Here is a 23,887-nt window from a genome sequence, read left to right on the forward strand (position 1 = left end):
GCAAAAGATGATTTTTTCATTCCTCTTTTTAGTCAACTTTAGCATGGGTTCATAAACTTATGAGTGCCAATGTAAGCATTTTAAAATCACAGCCAAACGTTGAGTCTTAGTGCCACCTTCTGACATGATGTGCAGAGGAATTTAAGGGTGTGTTTATGTTTCTGATGGACACCTAGAACCCAAAGGGAAATTATTAAAAGCAAACGCACTCTCCTCGACGAGTCAGAGCCTCATCAGCGCTCTGACGAGAAGACAGGAGAGTGGAACAGGACGCTTTAGGCTTTCCATAAGAACCTTCATAGTGTTGTGATCAATAGACATTACCTTTATTTCTTTTGTTTTAATGTTTGATGAAATCTTTATCGCTCTGAGACGTCTGTTCATTAAGTGTCAGTTGTGTGTTCTACTGCAGGTAAAACTGTGTGATTTATTTAATTCATTTAAGAATTACCTCAAGAATGCACTATATATGATCATACTGCATTCTGTCTCTACTATTATATGGACTATGGACTGTCTGATTTCTCAGAACTCTATGCACTTTATTTGATAATGCACTTTAATAATGGATTAACATGATCATACTGCATTCTGTCTCTACTATTATATGGACTATGGACTGTCTGATTTCTCTGAACTCTATGCACTTTATTTGATAATGCACTTTAATAATGGATTAACATGATCATACTGCATTCTGTCTCTACTATTATATGGACTATGGACTGTCTGATTTCTCTGAACTCTATGCACTTTATTTGCTAATGCACTTAAGCACTGCTATGAAGAAAAAGCACTTTTAATTATTGCACCTCTGGTTAGATGTTAAACTGCATTTCGTTGTACTGGTTGTCCTTACCTGTGCAATGACTATAAAGTTGAATCTAATCTAATCTAATCTAATCTAATTACTAAGAAAGACAAATGTCAGAGACCAAGAACTCTTTTGTTTATTTTACAACCTTTTATTGAAGTTTGTTATAACGTGTTGTTATACTGTAAGTCTAAAATTATTATCACTATCTCTGATGCCTGAAAAGTTACCTGTTGGGAGGGTTTTCATAAACTTGTCTTTTACAGAACTGCACTGTTTTGGATGGAGAACGTAACAATGGTAACTCCTCTCACACAGCCTATCGTGTTCGAGTTGGAGGGCTTCGATGTACCACCAGGCTACGGTGCCTTCCTCTTCTTCCTGGCTCTGCTTCACTACATGGTCATGCTGTTGGGGAATTGCGTGGTGCTGTGCGTCATTGTCATCGACAAGAACCTGCACAGACCCATGTTCGTAATGGTTTGTAACCTGGTAGTTTGTGATCTGTTGGGGGCCACAGCGGTGCTGCCTCGCCTCATGATACACTTCTTGACGGGCCAGAAGAAAATCGCCTACATCCCAGCCATCGCCCAGGCCTTCTCTGTGCACACGTACGGCGTCGCAGCGCAGACTATTCTGGGAGTGATGGCCTATGACAGGTAATGAAACTCATCCTCACATCCAGAAAGTTAATCACTGATTCAAGTCGTTTTTCTGTCATGCTTAAATGGTACATAGTGACTCAGATGACTTATCTAAAACAATTCTTTAGTGTTTCAAAGTTGTCATTTTACAGATTTCTGCTGTTAACGGTTATGTCAGGCTGATGCTCTTTGGTGCTGTTGTTTTGTTACTTGGGCAGTTTTTTTAATTAATGGGCAATAAAACCTTCTGTCACCCCCTTGCTTTCCTTCAACGTTTCCAGTCTGTATCTTGGGATGGGGTTGGTGATGGCACAGTAGCTATGACACATGCCTTTGGTGTTTGATTCCCACTGTGACACATCAACCAATGTGTCCCTGAGCAAAACACTTAACCCCTAGTTGCTCCAGAGGCGTGCAACCTTTGACATATATAGCAATTTATAAGTCACTTTGGATAAGTATCAGCTAAATGACATGTAATAATAAGAAAGGTCTCAGTTTCTTAACAAAGTTCCCTTCTAGACTCTTTTAAAAACTTTCATTCATAAGTTGAATCTTTTGTCCTAAATACTGTCTTAATGTTTATTAACCTTTGCACAAAATTCACAAAATAGTAGATTTGCCATGTAAAATCCTCCTCCAGCAGCTTGGCCAACTTTTTGCGGGCTTGACTGCAGCCATACAGTGTAATTGGGTTTATGTGTTTGTATGTAAGCGAAGCCTAAAAAAGAGCAACATCAGGATATTTCTAATGCATACAGAATCAGATGCAAACATATTGAGATGCTAAGATCTTGTAAAAATATATATCTTTAACTGGAATAAAGCTAAGGATGGTTTTACATCTTTAACAGTGCTCTCCCTCTGCAGGTATATTGCTGTGTGTGAACCACTCAGGTATCACACCATCATGACATCGGCTCGGCTGCACTCCTGCTGCGCCCTGGCCTGGTTCATCGCTCTGCTGTTAATTGGTGTGCTCTTCGCCTGGCACGTTGATACCCCGCTGTGTGGCAATACCATCCAACACATCTACTGCAGCAACCGTGGTATCCTAGGCCTGGCCTGCAGTCCCACCCCTATAAACAACATTTATGGTCAGTGTATTTGTTTATAATTAAGTTCATTGCCAGGATAAGCCTGACAAGGCAAACATTTGCTGGATGTCTGGCTTGCCAGGCTTATCCTGGCAATGTGCTTTGCCCCTCCATTGCTACTATCTCTGTGTCAAAATCCGATCGCAAAGGGAAACAAGAACAACCTCCAAGCTACAACGCTAATGTTAAGCGCTAAAAATGTCAAAATTTGATGAAAATTTGAATTATGCAAGAAGGCAGGCCTGCTTACTTCTTTTGGTGAATGATTGTAAAGATTTACAAAAGGTATGTTTACGACATTTACTTACTTTACTTCTAACTGGGACGTTTTTATCAAAACAAGTCCTTAACCCATATTTTGCAGAGCCACCGTCAAGACAATTGTGATTGGTTTGAAGAAATGCAAGGTCTGGCAATGTGAGACTAAAATAAAACTACATACGGCATGTTTTTAACATTGTCCCTTATCAGCAGCTCTTATCAGCAGGGGTTCAGCATATTCAGCACTGAAGGGCAAAATGTGACAGATTTATGATAGACTGAGGTGGAAGGTTTAAATGATACCTAATAATGGTTTAAATGATTCCTTATGTTTCTCTAGGTCTCTCCATGTCCTGGTTTCTGAGTACAAGCATCTTCCTCGTCATTGCTTTTTCCTACTGTAGAATCCTGCATGCTTCCGTAAAACGAGGCAGAGCTGACAGCACCATCCGAAGTAAGGCCTTTCAGACGTGCGCATCGCACCTTGTTGTGTATGTGCTCTACGAAATATCTTCACTGGTTGTAATTGTGAGTCAAAGGTTCCCTTCCATCTCGCAAAATATCAAGAAGTTCTTCAGCATCCTTTTCACCATCGTCCCACCAGTCATTAACCCCATTATCTATGGATTGGTCAGTAAAGAATTACGTGCAAGCATCATCAAGCATTTAACCTATATCCAAGTCAGAAAATGAGAGGGGGTTAACTTCTTTAGGTCATTGTATTCCTGATAATTAACTGTAGAAAACTTTTAACATCTGTTTTACCTGCTTGTAAAGTTTTCAATTACACTGTACATCGCAGTATTAAAGATTATTTAGGTTTGTGGCATACTTGTGGCCTAGTTGAAGAGGCACGAAAGATTAAGAAACAATCCTAAAGGCTCTGACACACCAATCCGACGGCCGATCGTCTCGGAAGTGCCTCGAAGTGACTTGAGCTTACATTCTGAGCGTGCGCGACACGTAATATGTCTCCATAACAGCAGGCGGCGCTAATCTGTATTGTCGCCCAAAAAATGAAAACCGGCAGCTGATTGGACGAACACGTCACATGGGTCTGGCTGCTCCCAGATTTTACAACCGAGCATAATGGTGGCTTCGTTCGGAATACAATCTCATATTTTACGAAGATAGTTCACCGTTCAATGTGTTTCTGAAAACATTTTAAGCGAGAAATAGGCCGTGCAGTTTTCATTTCAGATCGACGAAGGTCAGTTTAATAGATTTCCGTCAGATTTTGAGAGACTCTAGTCACGCTCATCCCGCTCGTAATTTCCGGGTTAGTGCTCCACCAATCAGATGGGTAATTTTAGTCTGACTGCCGGCAGTGCCCGCCTTCCGATTCAAAATGTAAAATCGGCCCAAATGAAGGCCGATGACTCCTCTGACTGACGACGGCATGGAGCACACCGAACAGACTCGAGTCACCGACCTCGCCAGACTTTCCAACGGATGATAATCGGGTTGGTGTTTCGGCGTCTTATATTCATAGCATGAGGAACGGTTTGAGTCCGGATTGATTTGCTGTTCGGTCCATATGCGAACCTTGGTCCACCCTTTGAGAAGCCCTGAAATAAACTAACCCAGCTAAGTTGTTGGAGGGACCTTGGTCGATCATGCCTTGGTTTTTTTGTCTTACTGCAAGGAAGTGGCATTAATTATTTAAAAAATACATTGGTTTCAACTTCAGTACAACTTTTAAATCTCTCTATCTTGGTTATTTTCCTGATAAGTTAAGTTAAGAAAATATGATGCCTGCCCTTTAGAAAAATGTCCCTACTGTTGGACTCTTTGTTAATATTGTTTAAACACTTTAATTTGATTTGGTTCTTTTATTGATCACAATCAAGAGTATGTTGTAAACGAAGAAAGATAAACAAAACCACATAAAAACAAAGACAATACACAAACATAAACAAATTAATCAGATTTTACAGATGAGTTGTTATTTTAGAAAAGATTACTTACTTCATACGACTTTAAAAAGCGCTGGGTGACAAATGGTGTTTGTTTAGCCAGTGGGATAGTGCAGCACATAATGTTATTTTATAAGTTAGGTTTTTGGCAGTTTTTTTCATTGTCTGTGTGCATATTATGTATATGTAATTTTATCACTAATGGCTTTATGTGGTGACTATGGTATAGGTGGTAGGCCTTGGTAATTAGTTTAAATGAGCTCAGCTGACCAAGGCCTTGGTAATTAGTTTAAAATGAGTTCAGCTGATGCATGATAAGCTGACCATGTCTGTGCCCTATGTATATGCTTGAGCCACTGTTGAATACCGTTTGCCTGAGGAAACATTGCAGCACAAAAAAAGCATATGGGCATATTAGCAGAGTGCAGGCATCTCATTCTGTTCAGTTGTTTAGCCAGTCAGAGAGATTTCTCATGAACCATGCATCATGAGCATTTATTTACTTTTGAGATGGGCGAATCTGCTGTGATGTCTTTGCGGTTTAGGATTGTTGCTAGTGGTGGGCAGATCGAGGCTTCGTGAAACAATGAAACAGTTGAAGCAAATGTGCCATATTGTGTCGAGGCTTCGAAACAATCCGACACCCGTCTCAACGATGACACCTAGTGGTCACTTGCAGGTGTTGATCTGAAAAACATTGACAATGAGCCATTAAAAAAAAAAATTATTATTGTATTTTTCTAATATGTGAAGCCCATAGGCTACTCACTGTGCATAATGTTATTTTGGTCATGAAAAATGAATATTAATAAAAGAAATCAAGCCACAATGTCTCACTTTTTTATAGATGTTTATTCAAAAATATTAATTTCTCTGCTGTGGAAGGACTTAGCCTACTTCTTTTTTTACAGATAATTTCTCCAGCCTTTGAAAAAATCCTCTCACAAGGGACACTTGTTGCTGGTATGCAAAGATATCTTTTAGCAAGGACATACAAATGAGGAAAGATTACTGCTCTCTCTTTCAAGTAAGTTAGGGGATCATGAGTTCTGGGCAAAAAATGCATAGTTGAGGTATTTTTTCACTTCCACTGTGGCATCAGCTGTAGCATTGTGTATCATCTGGGTTTCACGGATACGATCATCCCATAAACTGTCCTGTGTTTCTACTGGTTGATGTTGATTATGATGGGCCTGATGTTGACATTTGTGGCTCTGAATGAAAATGAAAACGGAGCTTCCATATCTATCTATCTATCTATCTATCTATCTATCTATCTATCTATCTATCTATCTATATGTATCTATCTATCTATTAATGTGTCACTGTATGTATACTCTGTCTCTAGCCTATCAGTCAATGTGTAAATTTAAATGTAAGCCTAAATATAACTAAACAACTCGCACTATGAATGTCACTATATCACCAAAAATCCGCTATTTCAAAATCAAACTCCTCTCACAAAAACCCACGAGGTCAAGATGCGTTGACTTCACTTTTATACTGATGTGCGATTGTGTGTTCCCGACCCTGTCAATCAAACGCTGATTCATGCCACCTGTTGAAACACTTGTGAAACACTCCGATGTTTCATTTAGCCGTAGTCACGTGACATGGGTGTTTTGAATCACGCTTTGAATCAGTGTTTCGAAACATCTGCGCTTCGGGATCTCGACAAAGCTTCAGAACGTCAGTTTCACTTCAGCCATCCCTAATTGTTGCCCTGTATAGTTTTTTCCACTGTTTGTATAATGTGAATCATGTGAAAAATATTCAGCAATAAAACGTTTCAAAAACATTTTGTTCATGGACAGAGTTGTGTTTTTAAAACCATTGTCCAATATGAGCGTACTTCCTGGGGACCCTAGGCTGGATTAACGGTTGACCGCGGCCCTCAGTTTGGGCCGGGGTCACTTCCTGGGATCAAACTGATGCTCTACAGTTGCTTAACTCTTTAAAGTTTCTTACTGGGAGGCTGAAGGTTTTGTTTAAGCAACTGTACTAACCTATTTGGGAGCCTCGGAGCAAAACTTTGCAGCTGGTTCCCTTACTGACCCCACACCCCTCCCTGCACTCCGTACCTTTGTGTTTGCACCACAGACTTTAAAAATAATGGACGTAGCAGCAGTGATGTCACCCATTGGTTTGTGGACTGCTGTTTTGCATAAATGCCAACATTTGTGCTGTAAAAAAGGGAAGATTTTCTGGGGTAATGGTTTGTTATAATTACCATGTTTGCTAACATCTCCCCCAACCATATGTTCCCACATTTCTAAGATTTTTATTTATTTTTTATTTTTTTTTAACTGAAAATTAGGCCCTATATTCCCACAGCCCTATAGTCCCACATTTCTACGATTTGTTTGTTAAAATTAGGCCCTATGTTAGGGTTACATTCCATCTGTAGTCCATTGCTACTGGATAATAGGTTGGGTGTAATTGGCTACCAAATTGGGAGAAATGGGGATAAAATCTGATTTATGAAAAAGGAAATGTGGGAACACAGGGCTGTGGGAACATAGGCACACTCCTGCCACACTCCTTACTGCTGGTAATTTGTACATGCATGCAAGTCTAGTATGCAGTTCACTATTTTATGCAAGATTAAAAGCAAACAAAATGTGCTGAAGGCCATCTTTTACAGTCTCAATGTATTTTTATTGTAAAATTTGACAAAATGGAAAATTCTCTTAACAAAATTATTATTATTAGAATTATTAATGAAAGATTTTAAAAAAGAAACCGGAACAAACTTAAATATATATTAACTTTTCAATCAAAATAACTAACATCATGAACAATGAAAACAGCAGATTTTTTAACTTAGCTGCACATATATGCAAACAAGAAAATAAAGTGGACATGTAACATGGAATTTCCACCAGGGTTATTATAGTGCTACAAAACAGATCAAGTGTTCACTAAATCAAAAGGTTTTGAGGTTTGGAATATGGTCATAACAAACTAACAGTACCAGTGACCTCAAATTAAAAGGTATGAATAAGAACAAAGGACTCCTGGAAACCCACACTTTTCTCTCAAATAACCACTCAACGCATTTTTGGCAGTCCAGCCATACATCTTGTAGTTTTTTTTAGGCTGTGGGCATTATGTCTGTAGTAATATCCAATCTCCATAGCCATGCCATTTGGCAGCTATCACTGGCCCTTGCTCAGCCTGACTCACCAAGAGCCCAGCGCCGAGCCTTCTTGCTAGCAAAGTCACTGATCAAGTCTTTGATCTGCAAAGCCTGTCCTGAGACGTAGTGGACCTCAAATAGTTTTTTATCAGTTTTAGCTTACTGAAAGCTCTCTCCCCACCAGCAATAGTCACAGGCAATGTACAAAATATACGTAAAGCAATGCAGACTTCTCCAAAAATGCTGTGTAGCTGCATCTTGTTAATTGCATTCAGGAGACCAAGATGGGACAAGTTAGGAGGGAAAGTAGCAGCATATACTGTGTTCAGGTGTCTTATTTGATTTTCAAACTTGGATCTCTGGAATACTTCTTGATAAGTGGTTGGCACACAGAAGGGACTTTATCCTCATTAATATGCCCAACTTTTAAAACAGCAGAGAATTCCTCAACTATTTCTGCAGTGGTGTGGAACCTGGTGTCCAGATCACTGATGATGCTGTCCATAACCGTTAAAAACACTGTTCCGAAACACTGTTGCTGCACTGTCCTGAACTGTCTCCTCTTGAGAGGTCTCATCATGGAATATTTTCCTTTTCTTTTGCTGACTGTGATTCTTGCTAAACTGAGGTGCATAATCTATTTGTGTTGCAATCAGTGTTGCCTCAGACAGGAGTGACTCCCATTCATCTCTAAGAGCCAGCATCTCTTTTGTTAAGGCACTGATATAGACCTTTTTCATGGCAGACATGTTGACATGTCATAGTAAGAAAAGCACAGGTGTAATGAAAAAAATGATGGCTGCATTCCACTTAGGAGAGGCCCTGGTATTGTGCAGGCTGACTCACTGAAATAGCTTACTGGGACACTTGATGGAATTGAGCCATCATTAAGGTTATCAAGTTCAGCTGTGCTTTTCCTACTATGACAAGTCAAAAAATGTCTGCTGTGAAAAAGGTCCATTGGCTACCTCTGTGTCAAGAGAGATTTTTCCAGACTGGATAACCACATTCGTGTCGTCAATGCACTGCAATACTTTGAGCCAGACAGTGAGTAGGACAATAGCATTAAATGACATGAAGTAGTTCTTCAGATCACAGCCTCTGATCTGACCTCGCTGGTGAGACTACATGTCGTGCGTATACTGTCAAGGGCTTCAATGACAGAAGGAAGGTGCTGTGTTACAGGTTTAACAGCCATGATTCTTGCACTCCAGCAAGTGTCTGAAAGGCAATTCAAAGAGCAACCCATTTTCTCTTTGTAGATGGCCCAGCGTTCTGGGCTGGCACTAAAAAGTGAGTAAAGGCAGGGTTCGAAATGATTTAGGACTCTTGGGGGGTCCCCTAAAATGTAATTATAAAAAATACTGAAGACTACCTTGCTACATTATATACTGCAGGCAAAATTATATTGACATATTGTGAAGGTGGGATAATGGTCTTGGGATGTTTTTCATGGTTTGGGCTAGTCCCAGTATTGTAGTGGTGTCTGGAGAAGTGGATTGGCTATAATCTAACAGGTAACCCTCTAATTCTGGAGCAACAAAGTTACAGCACCTTATATAAATCCCTGACATGACAAAGTGGATAACAGTCATTATTTCCTTGAGCAAGGAAGTTAACTAAATTACCTAAATCCACCAGGTGTACTCATTATGGCAGCACCATGCACCTTCAAAGGGTTTGATCAAATACAAATGGCATTTCTCATCCCTTATGTTAATGGGATTTGTAAAACAACTAGCTGCTGGATTGAATAATAATGTCTATAAAGACTGTACCTACATTAGATGGTTTACTTTGTTTTAAAGTAGTCAATCTATAACCTGAACTAAAATCTTTAGGGACACGTTTAAAAAAAAAAAAAAAGTAAGATATTCTAACATGACTGAAAGCCATTAAAATGACAATAATCCAGTAGTAACCACATTATTCAAAATCAACATGTTAAGTGACCAGGCCCATATTTTATTTATTTGTTAACAACTTCATCTGTGTTCAAAGTTAAGGATAAATCACTAAACCTCTTTGAGGCTCTTTATATGATATTTCTATTTCTTTTTCTTTAAATGTTGACATTAGCTGTTTAAATGGGCTGATCCCCTTCTTAGGAAGCAAATACATCAACCGAACACAGAAACACTAGGATTGCATCCCTGAGGTGCCAGACAACTTTCGCCAAGTATAAAAATATCTAATTAATAAACCATACTTGAGAACAAAAATACACAACATCAATAAACTATTAAATATTAACTGGGGTTGGAGAGAAGACCTACAGAACAGTAGCTCTCCAGGAGCAGGACTGGGCGGGCACCACTGCTCTAGACCTTTTAAAGGAGTATTGTCTAACATCAACACATAATGGACCACAGTGGTCTGTCTTCTCTCTTATTCTTTGCTTCCTTTCCTGCCTTCTTTGCAGTAGATGGGCAGTGCCCTTCTTTAAGCCAGGACAGCACAAAAGGCTTAGGGTCGAACATCTCCAATGGGGGTGCATTAATGTCAACGAACAAGACAGCTGAGAGACTTCTGACCCTCAGGCGATTTCTTGTCTTACTGGCTGTATCATTCATGGCAGAAAACCCTTGTTCACACTCTGCTGAAGTTGCTAGATATGTTTGGCTTGCAACTATCAATCTTCTTAAGGTCTTCCCACTTTGATCCTCTTGCAGTTTCCAGGAACGGAAATCTTCAACAGCCTCTCTGGCTGGTTCAGCCAGATCCTTTGCAAGTTCATATATCTCGTCCTCCCCATACAAGATCAATTCATCTCTTTTTTTTTTATTATCACTTTATTATCTTTATAGTTTCTAGATTTTACAGTGCAATTTCTTCAGTGTCTTTATTTTCTATGTCCATATATACAAGGGAGCAAGGCATATCATATGTAGAGAAGGAAACTCGTCCTCTATAAAAAATAAAAAAACGCGAGTCAAAGTGTGGCAGATAATAGTGGACAGACTAGATGATGGTCTAAAAATATACATTTATGAACTACTGCTCTTAAATGAAACCATTCAATGTGTCACTTGTCATTTGCAAAAACGAACACCTGTACACTTTGCTTTAAAAGCGAGTAGTGGAAGTTAATATGACTCAGGAAATTAATATTTTAGCCAATGAGAGAGAGGGAGGAACAGAGTGAAAGAGATATTTAGGCTTCATATTCTAGCGTTATAGAAAATGGATCTTCATGGTAAATTTCCTGAGTAACATTATCTTCTGCTTACTTTTAAGGCAAAATTCAAATACTGTGTTTCACGTCATCATACTTCAACAAGAAGCTGCTGCTCTCTCTGTATAAAGTAGTCTATGTACAATGCGTATTCTCCATTTTGGCATCAGGAAATCTCTGATCGACCTCGAGGTCTTTTGAGGAAATCCGTGGACGCGCATCTATCTGAATTAGTTCAGCCTGACTCGACCTAGTCTCTCCTCCTCAGCCTGGCTCGACCTAGTCTCTCCTCCTCAGCCTGACTCGACCTAGTCTCTCCTCCTCAGCCTTACTCGACCTAGTCTCTCCTCCTCAGCCTGACTTGTCCTAGTCTCTCCTCCTCAGCCTGACCTAGTCGCTCCTCCTCAGCCTGGCTCGACCTAGTCTCTCCTCCTCAGCCTGGCTTGGCCTTTGTGAAACGCACCAAGCCAGGATGCACAGATTAGACTAGGTCAAGCCTCGCTTTATCAGTTATCCTGGATTTATATATTCTGCTTTTGTGAAACAGGCCCCTGGTGATCTCATGTTATTTGTTGAGTGTGAACAGAAAAAGCTTCCCTGCAGAGTTCCTTCTCATTAAGAAATTGTCACCACAACAACAGCAAACAAACACTGGTGGTGAAACAGTGAGGTCATATTTGCATGACATTACTCAGTAGGGAAGTCTTCATGGCTCAGACCACACTAAAACAACAATCATTTGACAACATCAATTTGTCTGTTTTTTGACTTTTAATCCAAATCAAGTCAGTTTTCTGTTTCCGTTCTGTAAGATGGCTCATGAGCACAAAAAAGTACAAACTTTTAATCATTCTCTTTACCAGATAAAAACACAGCTTAAAAGCCCAGTGTGTAACGTGTCACAAACTTGTCCTTTTTCATGAATATTTACCACCACCATCATTTCCAAGTATTCCTTTTGGCTTATAATTTTACATTTGCATTCACATGAACTGGGATAAACGCTCCATGTTCATGCGCTATCTTGAAATACGTTAACCGGTAAGGGACCTACAGGACATACTGCTCCATCTTTCGCGTTTTCGCTGTCACATTACAACTCACAGGTGCTGCTAATGGGTATCATCGCATCCTGGCCATGGCAAGTATGAAGAAGGAAACACACATCAGGATATTGAAAAGAGCAAGAGACCGGCTTTTTGAAGCGTGAAGGCTACCGTAGCTGTAATACATACTTTGAACTGCGTGGTGCAAGAGAGTTGATTGCGATATATAAAATTCAGTTCAATTTTATTTATATAGCACATTTAAAAACAAAAACGCTTATGAGCATCCCTATGTTCGAACATGGTATTCGTTATAGACAATCCATGACTAGCACAGAAGTCCAACAACAAACAACCACTCTGGTTTAGATCAGGGAGGCCGTTCCTCCCAATCACGCCTCTCCAGGTGTCTCCATCATTGCCCACGTGTGCGTTGAAGTCCCCCAGCAGAACAATGGAGTCCCCCCACTGGAGCCCCATGCAGGACTCCAGTCAAGGTCTCCAAGAAGGCCGAATACTCCGAACTCCTGTTTGGTGCATATGCACAAACAACAGTCAGAGTTTTCCCCCCCACAACCCGCAGGCGTAGGGAGGCAACCCTCTCGTCCACCGGGGTAAACTCCAACGTAGCGGCGCTCAGCCGGGGGCTTGTGAGTATCCCCACACCCGCCCGGCGCCTCACACCCTGGGCAACTCCGGAGAAGAAAAGAGTCCAACCCCTATCCAGGAGTATGGTTCCAGAACCGAGACTGTGCGTAGAGGTAAGCCCCACCAGATCTAACCGGTAGCGCTCCACCTCCCGCACCAGTTCCGGCTCCTTCCCCCACAGAGAGGTGACGTTCCACGTCCCCAGAGCCAGCGTCTGCTGCCCGGGTCTGGTCTGTTGAGTCCCCTGACCTTCACTGCCACCCATGTGGCAGCGCACCCGACCCCAGCGGTTCCTCCCACAGGTGGTGGGCCCATGGGCTGGAGAGATGGGAGCCACGTAGCTTGTTCGGGCTGTGCCCGGCCGGGCTCCGTGGCAAACCTGGCCACCAGGCGCTCGCCGACGAGCCCGCCGTCTGGGCCTGGCTCCAGACGTGGGCCCCGGGCTTCCTCCGGGCAGGGTCACTCCATCTCTACCTCGTTTATTCATTGGGGTTTTTGAACCATTCTTTGTCTGGCCCCTCACCTGAGACCACTTTGCCTTGGGAGACCCTACCAGGAGCACAAAGCTCCAGACAACACAGCCCTCAGGTTCACAGAGACACACAAACCTCTCCACCACGATAAGGTGATGGTTCACTAATCTGTTTGTCAAATTTAAAAGCACTGCCAAAAATCATACCCAGATTCTTGGTAAAAGGACGAATAGGGGAACCTAAAGTACCAAAAGCATCTACACATGCACTAAAATGTACAGCACGACCAAACACAACAATTTCAGTCTTATCACTGAGACAGAGAAAATTCTGATCCAACCAAATTTGGAGATCACTCAAGCAGTTCAACAAAGGCTGGATAGTGTCCTTCACATTGTTTTTTACAGGGTATAGATTTGTACATCATCTGCAAAACAAAGGAAAGAAATGTTATGTTTTTTTTTTTTAAATGGACCCTAAGGGCAGCATGTACAGAGAAAAGAGCATGGGTCCCAAAGTGGAACTTTGGGGGACCCCACAAGAAAGAGGGGCAGCAGATGAAGAGCAATTCCCAAGGTGGACAGCAAAACTCCTGTCAAGTAAGATTCAAACCATTTAGGGCTATGCCCGTAATGCCAACACTTTGTTTGAGTCGGGATAAGAGGTTAGAGTGGTTGACTGTGTCAAAGGCAGCAGTCAAATCTAAAAGCACTAAATCAGCGGAGTTTCCTGAGTCAACCGCTAAGAGAAGATCGTTGTATACTCTTAGAAGGGCAGTTTCAGTACTATGGCAGGGCTTAAAACCAGACTGGAACTTAAATAAGTATTAAAATCATCTAAAAATGATTGAAGGTGATTAAAAACAACCTTCTCCAAGACTTTAGATGAAAAGGGAAGTTTAGGAATAGGTCTAAAATTACAGAAAACTGAAGGATCCAGATTTTTCTTTTTTAAAAGTGGTTGCACAACCGCATGTTTAAAAGCTGGAACACACCCTGAGATGAGAGATGCTTTAACCAAGGATAAAATACTGGACCCAACAGGGTTAAAAACTTTAAGTAAGCGTGCAGGAATACTGTCCAGCAGGCAGTTTGCAGGACAATATTTGAATGTTGACCGTATGTACAGATAAATAGAGCGATAGCATAACCACAAACTAAGCAGACAAGATGGAGACAGACGACTTGTCTTGGACTTCATTGGAAGTTCATTGCGTTGAGCTGTCTTGATCATGGACATCAAACTCAACACTAGATGGGAGAAATTCATACACATTGGACCTTTAACCTCACCCACAGTCCTCCGACTGACTAAACCCCCTGAGGCTGCATCTACACTACTACATTTTCATTTAAAAACTAATATCTTTTGCGTCTACCCTACTCCGGTTTTTACGAACCCCTTACATATAGACATTTGGAAACAATGCTGTCCCTGTTTTGGTTTGAAAACTCTGTGGTTGATTTGTAGTCTGGACAAACAGAGACCTTTTCATCCATCCATGATGGACGCAGAGCACCATGAGGTTACAATCCTTTCAGGGGCCATTGCCGTTAGGTTTAGCCGAAAACAATGAAGTTTACACAACAAAACAACAACTTACGATAAAGGATTAAAACACCTGTCCCCTTTAGTAATACTCCCTGGACATGAACACCTGTTTTCTTGATGAAAGTCTTGTTTTCCCCTTACACGACACAAACATCCACCCTGACCTCCTCCCTACGAGGATGTTCACACACTTTAACAGCGGCAGTCACTGTGCTGCATGCAGTAATATCTAGGTGGAATACAGACGAATTACAGTGCATTACTTTTCGTACTTGCTTCATAAATAGCTTGAGCTATTCAAGAAGGATGCTGTATCAGACAAATGGTTTCAGGTTCCCTTCACCCATCACCACATGAATTTGCACCAATCAATGACTTTCAATCTGTTGCAGTTCCAGGAAAAGACAAAGTTGCATGGAAACAAATTAACGGCTGAATACGAGCTTACAGAATTAGAACTTTCTTCCAGAGTTGGCTAAACGGAGGTGGTTCTTGGAATGGGCAAATAGGGATTTCAGGTCCATGGATGTAGTTAAGTCCACTCATAAACCAGTAGCATGCGAAACACCAAAGATTCAGGATGTAAAATACTTTCTGGGCATTTGGTTAAAGGGCCCAAAAGAGTCAGATATTTGCAGAAGAACAACCCAGCACCTGGTGTACAGAGCATCCTCTGTGAAAAGAGCAATGGCAGTCATTCTGTCCTTCGATTCTTCCTTCTTTGAGTTGATAGTTTTTAGCGTATCTCACATTCTTTGGTATTAAGTCGAGAAGAAGGTGATGGGGGGGATGATATTAACATGAGCTACACAGTGGGTCACTCTCCATAACAGGTCTTTCCTTCAACTACCAAGAGAGTTGGTCAACAACTTTCTTTTAATGCATATTCAAAATCAAGATCAATAGACCAAAGTCGTACGCTGTCCACCCCAGGGTGCTGAGCAATTTTGAGTGGAGAGAGTAAAGGATATCTGGTGTTTGAAAGAGGTTTGTGAGCACCTTTAACCCCTTCATGACACAATATAGTTATGAACGTTGCCATGAGACATGTTATGTTTCATGGCGTTCCTTAATGTCCCCAAGTTTGGCCAGGAGTGCCATGTTCTTTGATTTTTCCCTGTTTTTCCCCCCTGGTTTTTCCAGAAGATAATATACTATACCAAGGCTTTTTATATGCTTTTTCTGCCAAGAAAAAATACATAAAGGGTGTTAGTGCTTCATTGTGAAAAAAAACAACTAAGACAAAAAACACTACCAACCTCCATCAATTAGTGCAGCAGTGTTGCCTTTGGCTACCAGCTTGATGACTTGATGTTACGTCACCCTTACCTACTTATCTGTTATAAAACTGAGACAGAGGTTGTGGACTTCTGGCAGAAGGTTGGCTAGTGAGTGTTTGATGACTGCAGGCAAGCCAAGAGAAGTTAAGATAATATGGAAATGCTTTTAATTATCTTATCACTAACTGTTTCAAAGCTCTCATTGGTTTACATTCACAGATGTTCTATTGAAAGATCTTATGACTTATGTGATAAATCAGCATTCTCTTTTGTGTCTTTTGTTTCAGGTTGATGGAAAACTACACCTACAACAGCTTTAACCTCCAACTGGAGGGGTTAAAGGTTACAGAAGTTTCTGTGTACCCTGTCTTTCTCTTCTTCTTTTTCTCCTACCTAATTATTATATTTGCAAATGTTGGCATTGTAATTCTGGTTTTCATGGACAAAAGCCTTCACCAGCCCATGTATCTGCTTTTCTGCAACCTGCCGGTTAATGACGTTATTGGAAATTCTATCTTGCTGCCCCGCTTGCTTTCAGATATCTTGCAGTCTTCATCTGTACACATCATCAGTTATTATGAATGTGTGATCCAAGCTTTTACAACACACGTATATGGCACCACTTCCCACACAGTCCTCATGATTATGGCCTTTGACAGATATTTGGCCATCTGCAATCCCCTGCGCTATGCTGCCATAATGACCAACAAAATGGTGATCAAGCTGACAGTTTCTGCCTGGGGAGTGGCCTTAGTAATGGTTGGGATTCTGCTCGGTCTGACCATACGGCTGAACCGATGCAGGACTCTGATCCAAAACCCCTACTGTGACAATGCCTCACTGTTTAAACTCTCCTGTGAGGATGTGTCTATTAATAATATCTATGGCTTGGCTTTCACTGTTGTTCTGTTCACAGGTTCAATAGGCAGCACGGTTCTCACATATACTACAATTACAGTAGTCTGTCTGATGAGTAACAACAAGTCTCTGAACAGTAAAGCCTTGAAGACCTGCAGCACTCATCTCTTAGCATATCTAATTATGTTGTTAAGTGGAATGCTGGTCATCATCCTGCATCGCTTCCCTCAGTACTCAGACTACAGAAAACTGGCTGCTATTTTGTTTCACATCATCCCAGGCTGCCTTAACCCCATTATTTATGGCGTGCAGTCTAAAGAGATTCAGAAATTCCTGTCACAATGGTTCCATTTGAGAAAGGTTTTGCCATCATAAATGTTAAATACAAAAAAGAAAACCCCAACATATTTCAGAAGAAATGTGCTCGTCTGTGTTTGTTTTTGCTTTTCTTTCTCTTCATTTTGAATTAAGAAAGGGGCACAGATGGCTCAAGTTTAGACAAAATGTTGTTCATATTTTACTTATATTTAAATATCAATGTTTTCAACACCCCTCAATCAATGTATTGCAAGATAATTATATAAGATGTAAAATGTTTGGTTTGCAACTTGGGGTTGCTTTGTTGATTAATGTGTGGATTATATTCTGGATGAATGGATGAGTTGTTTGGTCTCTAAAATGTCAGAACATGTTGAAAAATGTGGATCAGTGTTTCCCAAAGTCCAAGATGCAAATCCTTTGTGACTATATCCTCTCATTATTATCCTTATGGAGTAGGTTTTTTTTTTAGTTTGTTTTTACTTTTTGTTGCAGTGTCTTTTTAATACCTATACATAAAGGGGTATTAGGATTCCAACGTTTTTTCTTCACTCAAAAATGTTGTCATACCAACCCCAAATCCAGTCCCAAAATGTGTCATAACGTAACCATGAATCTCAAAAGAAGGCGTTTGGCCACAGAAACCTATTGGGTATAATCCACAAATCACCATTTTTTACAAATTTCGATTAATGAATGAATCTTTGCAGCTCTACTATAGAGATAAAGATATTTGTTCTTTTTCATATAGTTTGATCCCTGTTCACATGTTTCACTCTTGTTATATGTTATGTTAATTTGTTTATATCAGGGGACCCACTACTACATATGTTGTATAAAATGAAGTTGCATATTAAACTGGGGTTTACAATAACTTGTTGGGTGGCCTAAAGTCTTTATACCTTTTGTTGCATAGAGTATTAAACTATTGAAACATCCTAATAATTGTCGGCATGATTTTATAAATCATGTTTAATGTTACACATACATGTAACACAGTGAATACTTTGGGATGAACTGTATCTATGGATGGCCTTAGTTACTACCTTACCTATAGGCCGGTAAGCCTATCATCATCATCATCATCATCATCATCATCATCATAATTATAATTGATTTTCACTTAAAAAATAGTAGTGAGCTGTGATCTGTAGTTTCAACTCCTGAATTAAGATGCTTATGCGTGCATTATGTCGCATTGAGTACTTTCAGCCCGAAATTCCACCAGGGTTGGATCTGCTGCAATCCAGCTGCGCCGTGGTTTTGTTCTGTTTTATGCCATGCGTCATACCACACTGGGAGCGTCTCAAAAGCGGAGCGTTTTGCCTGTCCGACTCGGAGATTTTGATATATTGGTAATTTTTTCCTGGATATTTGTGCTTCTACAGCAAAAGTAAGTAGTTTACATAGTTATATGGTTTCTTCCATTTAGTCCAGTTATGAACAACACGGATCAAAAACGTATGGCTGCGTTATAGTTGTTAAAATAGTGTAGTGATGCGATATAGGATCCAGAGTACTTTATAATAATAGGATATTAATTATCATGAATTCATTCATGTAGTAATTCATGAACTATCAGTAATGTTAATAGTATCTCATACATGTACGGAAGAGGATTAGGGCCACTGGTGAAAAAAATATATTGAGTTCTCAGAATTCTGACTTTAATCTCAGAATTCTGACTTTAATCTGAGAATAAAGTCAGAATTCTGAGATTAAAGTCAGAATTCTGAGAATAAAGTCAGAATTCTGAGAATAAAGTCAGAATTCTGAGAATAAAGTCAAAACTCAAATATTTTTTTCACCAGTGGCCCTAATCCTCTTCCGTATACATGACTTAATGTGGGAACAATGTTAATTAATGCGTAAATTAAGGTATTTCAATCATTATGATAAATAGGTAAATCTGTAGTTAAAGTGGCAGACTAAAGAAACTGAACTGAACTTCTCCATTACTTTATCATGTTTTTTGGCCCTTCAGATGAATTTAAAATAAATGTTCAAGACATATCTGGTGTTCAGACACTTAGAAGTTAGTAAAATATCCAACTTGGAGTATTGCTCTCAGGCATTACTGTTTAAGTGCCTTATGTTGTTTTGAATTCAGCAACTATAAAAATGCATCTGCAGTATACTGTATTTTGTGTCAATGTAGTGAACTCAGTATCATTTTACCAACCCGCTCCTTTAATTCTTAATACACCTTTAATCAATGTTAAAGATGGACCAAGTCAGCACTTTATTTGAAGGGCCACAAACATGGTGACGTTATGAAGAAGTAATGTTTAGTTAACAATGATTACAATGCTACAATTCTTCAGAATATGTGAAATGTGTCCAGAGAGGATTAAGAGAGGTTATGTGATGATAGTACGTGGATATACCTGTCTTAAAAATGTGTTCAACCTAAATGTAAGGAATGCCCGCTGACTGCTCTGGTGGAGCTGTCTGTGTCTGTCCTTGTCTTATGTGTGTGTATTTTGTTATTTTGAGTTGTGTCATGAAATGATAGTGTGTGTTTAGTTTTTGTCTTACAGTTTTTAGTTTTTATTTATGATGTTGTTATGTGTATTTACTATTGCATTGCCACATTTTAAAGTGAGTTGTAAGAACCACAGGAAAAATAGCACCTGCAATGCAGGAGCTAATGAGGTTCCTAAATAAACAAACAAATAAAACACTGCTGTGACTGCTCAGTTTTTTGTAAGAAGACATGAAAATCATTAATAAATCAGAAATCACGATGATTGAAATACTTTAATTGATGCATTAATTAACATATTGTTCCCACATTAAGTCATGTATGAGATACTATTAATCCTTACGTATATTACTGATAGTTTATGAAGTACTACATGAATGACTAAATGACCAGCTTTTAAGGCTATGGGCCAAATACTTATCCTTCTTCTTCTCTGCTCCTCAAGAGACATATAGCCAAATTCAGGCCCTAATGCCTTCTCTTCTCCTCAGTTGCTTTCATTCACTGATTTCTGCAATCGCAAAAGTCTTGGCTTTATGCACCTTAACATCAGAAGTCTGCTACCTAAACTTGATTTTCTCAACCAACATAAAAACATCCTGTGGAGATCTGCATTAGCCTCGAGCAACCCCCATAACATGCAAGTCTTTAAAGCAGCCAGGAACCGGTACACTCAGGCAGTTTGGGTAGCTAAGGCTCGCTACTTCAAACTGCATTTCGTTGAAGCCGGTCATGCTTTCCATCTGGTGGCTGGCACCTCAGCAAACTGCTATACAACCCCTGCAGCTACACGCCCCCCCCCCACCTCCCACCACGCTTCTCCTTCACCCCAATCCTGACAGCTGATATGTTGAGAGTGTTGCAAAATCTGGACCCATACAAATCAGCTGCGCTAGACAACCTGGACCCCAATTTCCCAAAGTGATCTGCAAAAGATTATTGCTTCTCCCATTACCAACCTGTTTAACCTGTCTCTTGCATGTTCAGAAATTCCCGGAGATTGGAAATCTGCTGCAGTCATCCCTCTTTTCAAAGGGGGAGACACCCTTGACCCAAACTGCAATAGACCCATATCTCTCTTACCCTGTCTTTCGAAAGTCCTTAAAAAACCCTGAAACTCAAAATCCTTATCCCACTAACTGCCTTTAAAGTACATCTGTCTGAGCTCCTGTCCAATCACTGTACGTGCTAACTGTTCTCCATCATTCATGCACTGTTTTGCCCACCCTTATTCCATAATCTCTGTAATGCCCCATTGCATATTTGCTCAGATGCACATCTTCACCTGCCCTGCTATCATTTGATATCTGTTTACGCTCTTTTGCACTATTCATCTGCCCTGGCATGCTCAACTGTTATTCTTCCCACCTTTCTTGTCATACAATTTTTGTCCATCTACTGATCTAGATCACTATCTAGACCAAAATCTGCACTAACTGTACATTGACTCTTTACTACATCTCAGCATTTATATAGACTGTCTATTCATATATATTACGTTATAACTGATCTACATCACTAACTAAACCACAATTTGCACTAACTGTATTTTGAGTTTTTACTACATCTCAGCAGTGATATAAACTCATTCATGTACATTGTGTTATTACCATATCACTTTCGCATATCCATCGACTTACTTACACCTCACTTTGCGCTGCCTTTGGAATGCCTACTTAAAGGAACACGCCGACTTATTTGGAATTTAGCTTATTCACCATAACCCCCAGAGTTAGACAAGGCCATACATACCCTTCTCATCTCAGTGTGTGCTGTAATGCTGTCTGATGGCTCCAGCGGCATCAGGCCAGCACAGAACATGCAGGTGAATGGTTCCAGTAATCCTACTGCTCCGAATAAGTGACAAAATAACACCAACATGTTCCTATTTACATGTTGTGATTTATAGAGTCAGAGCGTGTACAAAAAACAACGTAATATGAGACACAGCCACCTTCTAACTGTAAACAAACCAGGAACTATATTCTCAGGCGGAAGAATATAGTACTTGGGTGGAGTGATATGCTCACAGCAAGCCTGTCTGAGAATATAATTCCTGGTTTGTTTACTGTTAGAAGGTGGCTGTGTCTCATGTTACGTTGTTTTTTGTACACGCCAGACTTCTATTTAATCACAACATGTAAATAGGAACATGTTGCCGTTATTTTGTCACTTTTGTCACAATTGGGAGCAGTAGGCTAGTTGGAACCAGTTACCTGCAGGATCTGTGCTAGGCTAAGCTAATGCTGGAGCCGTCAGACAGCGTTACAGCACGCACGGAGATGAGAAGGGTATGTATCAACTTGTCTAACTCTGGGGGTTACAGTGAATAAGCTAAATTCCCAATAAGTTGCGTGTTCCTTTAATTTGCACTTTATTTCGCCTATTGTATTCGGTATTTTTGTATTGAATGTGAAACTGTATGTTGTCTTGCACTCTTCTGCTTTTCTTGGCCAGGTTGCTGTTGCAAATGAGATCCTGTTCTCAACGGCCTACCTGGTTAAATAAAGGTTAAAATAAAAAATAAAAAAATGAATTAATTTGAATTACCCAACAACAAACCCTGCCAACCTCCATCAATTAGTTCAGCAGTGTTGCCTATGGCTACTGGTTTGACGACTGTTTCGTCACCCTGACCTACATCTGTTTTAAAACTGAGACGGAGGTTGTGGACTTCTGGCAGAAGGTTTAATGACTGCAGGCAAGCCAAGAGAAATTAAAGATAACATTTAAATGCTTTTAATTATCTCATCACTTAACTATTTCAAATCTTTCCTCGGTTTACATTCACATATTTTCTATTGAAAGATCTTATGACTTATGTGATAAATCAGCATTCTCTTTTGTGTCTTTTGTTTCAGGTTGATGGAAAACTACACCTACAACAGCTTTAACCTCCAACTGGAGGGGTTAATTGTTTCAAAAGAGTCTACATATACTGTCTTTCTCTTTCTCTTCTTCTCCTACCTGTTAATAATTGTAGCAAACGTTGGTATTGCTATTCTTGTTTTCATTGACAAAAATCTTCACCAGCCCATGTATCTGCTTTTTTGCAACCTGCCCTTAAATGATGTACTTGGAAATTCTATCATGGTGCCCCGTTTGCTTTTAGACATGTTGCGTCCTCCCTCTGAGCGCATCATCAGTTATTATGAATGTGTGATCCAAGCTTTTACAACACACATATTTGGCACCACTGCCCACACAGTGCTCATGATTATGGCCTTTGACAGATATGTGGCCATCTGCAATCCCCTGCGCTATGCTGCCATAATGACCAACAAAATGGTGATCAAGCTGACAGTTTCTGCCTGGGGAGTGTCCTTTATGTTGGTTGGGATTCTGCTTGGTCTAACCATACGGCTAAACCGATGCAGGACTCTGATCACAAATCCTTACTGTGACAATGCCTCACTGTTTAAACTCTCATGCGAGGATGTGTTTATTAATAATGTCTATGGCCTCACTTTTGTGGTAGTTCTGGTCACAGTTTCAATAGGCAGCACAGTTCTCACCTATACTAAGATTGCAGTAGTCTGTCTGATGAGTAACAACAAGTCTCTGAACCGTAAAGCCTTGAAGACCTGCAGCACTCATCTCTTTGCATATCTAATTATGATATCGAGTGGAACGCTGATCATCATCCTGCATCGTTTCCCTCAGTATTCAGACTACAGAAAAATGGCTGCTATTTTGTTTCACATCATCCCCGGCTGCCTTAACCCCATTATTTATGGCGTGCAATCTAAAGAGATTCAGAAATTCCTGTCACAATCGTTCCAGTTGAGAAAGGTTTTGCCATCGTTTAAATGTTAAATACAAATAAGTAAAAAAGAAAACCCCAACATATTTGAGAAGAAATGTGCTTGTCTGTGTTTGTTTTTGCTTTTCTTTCTCCTCATTTTGAATTCAGAAATTAGCACAGATTATTATAATTGCTGGCATGATTTCATAAATCTTGTTTAATGTTACACGTGTCACAGTGAATTTTTGGGATGTACTGTATCTATGGATGGCTAACTTTGTTACTATGTTACCTTTAGGCTGGTAAGCCTATCATCAGTGGGGATTTATACTTCCTAATAATATGTTGGATTCATGTAAAGACTTTTTAATTTTTGAAAAAACTTTCAAAAATTAACAATTTGGGGCGACCTCTAGCTCACCCAGTAAGAGCGTTCG

The 23,887-nt window shown here is 40.1% G+C and overlaps 3 protein-coding genes across 3 annotated transcripts; all 3 read left to right on the top strand.

Moving 5' to 3' along the window:
- The first annotated feature begins 1,111 nt into the window (after positions 1 to 1,111).
- On the top strand, positions 1,112 to 3,509 carry LOC114566243 (olfactory receptor 2K2-like). Its single transcript, XM_028594570.1, has 3 exons — positions 1,112 to 1,473; positions 2,329 to 2,555; positions 3,157 to 3,509. The coding sequence occupies exons 1-3, from the start codon at positions 1,112 to 1,114 to the stop codon at positions 3,507 to 3,509; spliced, it is 942 nt and encodes a 313-aa protein (XP_028450371.1).
- A 12,823-nt stretch (positions 3,510 to 16,332) lies between these two features.
- Positions 16,333 to 17,277, top strand: LOC114566689 (olfactory receptor 52K1-like). The gene has a single exon (XM_028595363.1). The coding sequence runs from the start codon at positions 16,336 to 16,338 to the stop codon at positions 17,275 to 17,277; it is 942 nt and encodes a 313-aa protein (XP_028451164.1). The 5' UTR covers positions 16,333 to 16,335.
- A 5,290-nt stretch (positions 17,278 to 22,567) lies between these two features.
- LOC114566244 (putative gustatory receptor clone PTE03) lies at positions 22,568 to 23,521 on the top strand. The gene has a single exon (XM_028594571.1). The coding sequence runs from the start codon at positions 22,571 to 22,573 to the stop codon at positions 23,519 to 23,521; it is 951 nt and encodes a 316-aa protein (XP_028450372.1). The 5' UTR covers positions 22,568 to 22,570.
- The last annotated feature ends 366 nt before the right edge of the window (positions 23,522 to 23,887 follow it).

This window comes from Perca flavescens, chromosome 13 (genome assembly GCF_004354835.1).
Source record: "Perca flavescens isolate YP-PL-M2 chromosome 13, PFLA_1.0, whole genome shotgun sequence".
Lineage (NCBI taxonomy): Eukaryota > Metazoa > Chordata > Actinopteri > Perciformes > Percidae > Perca > Perca flavescens.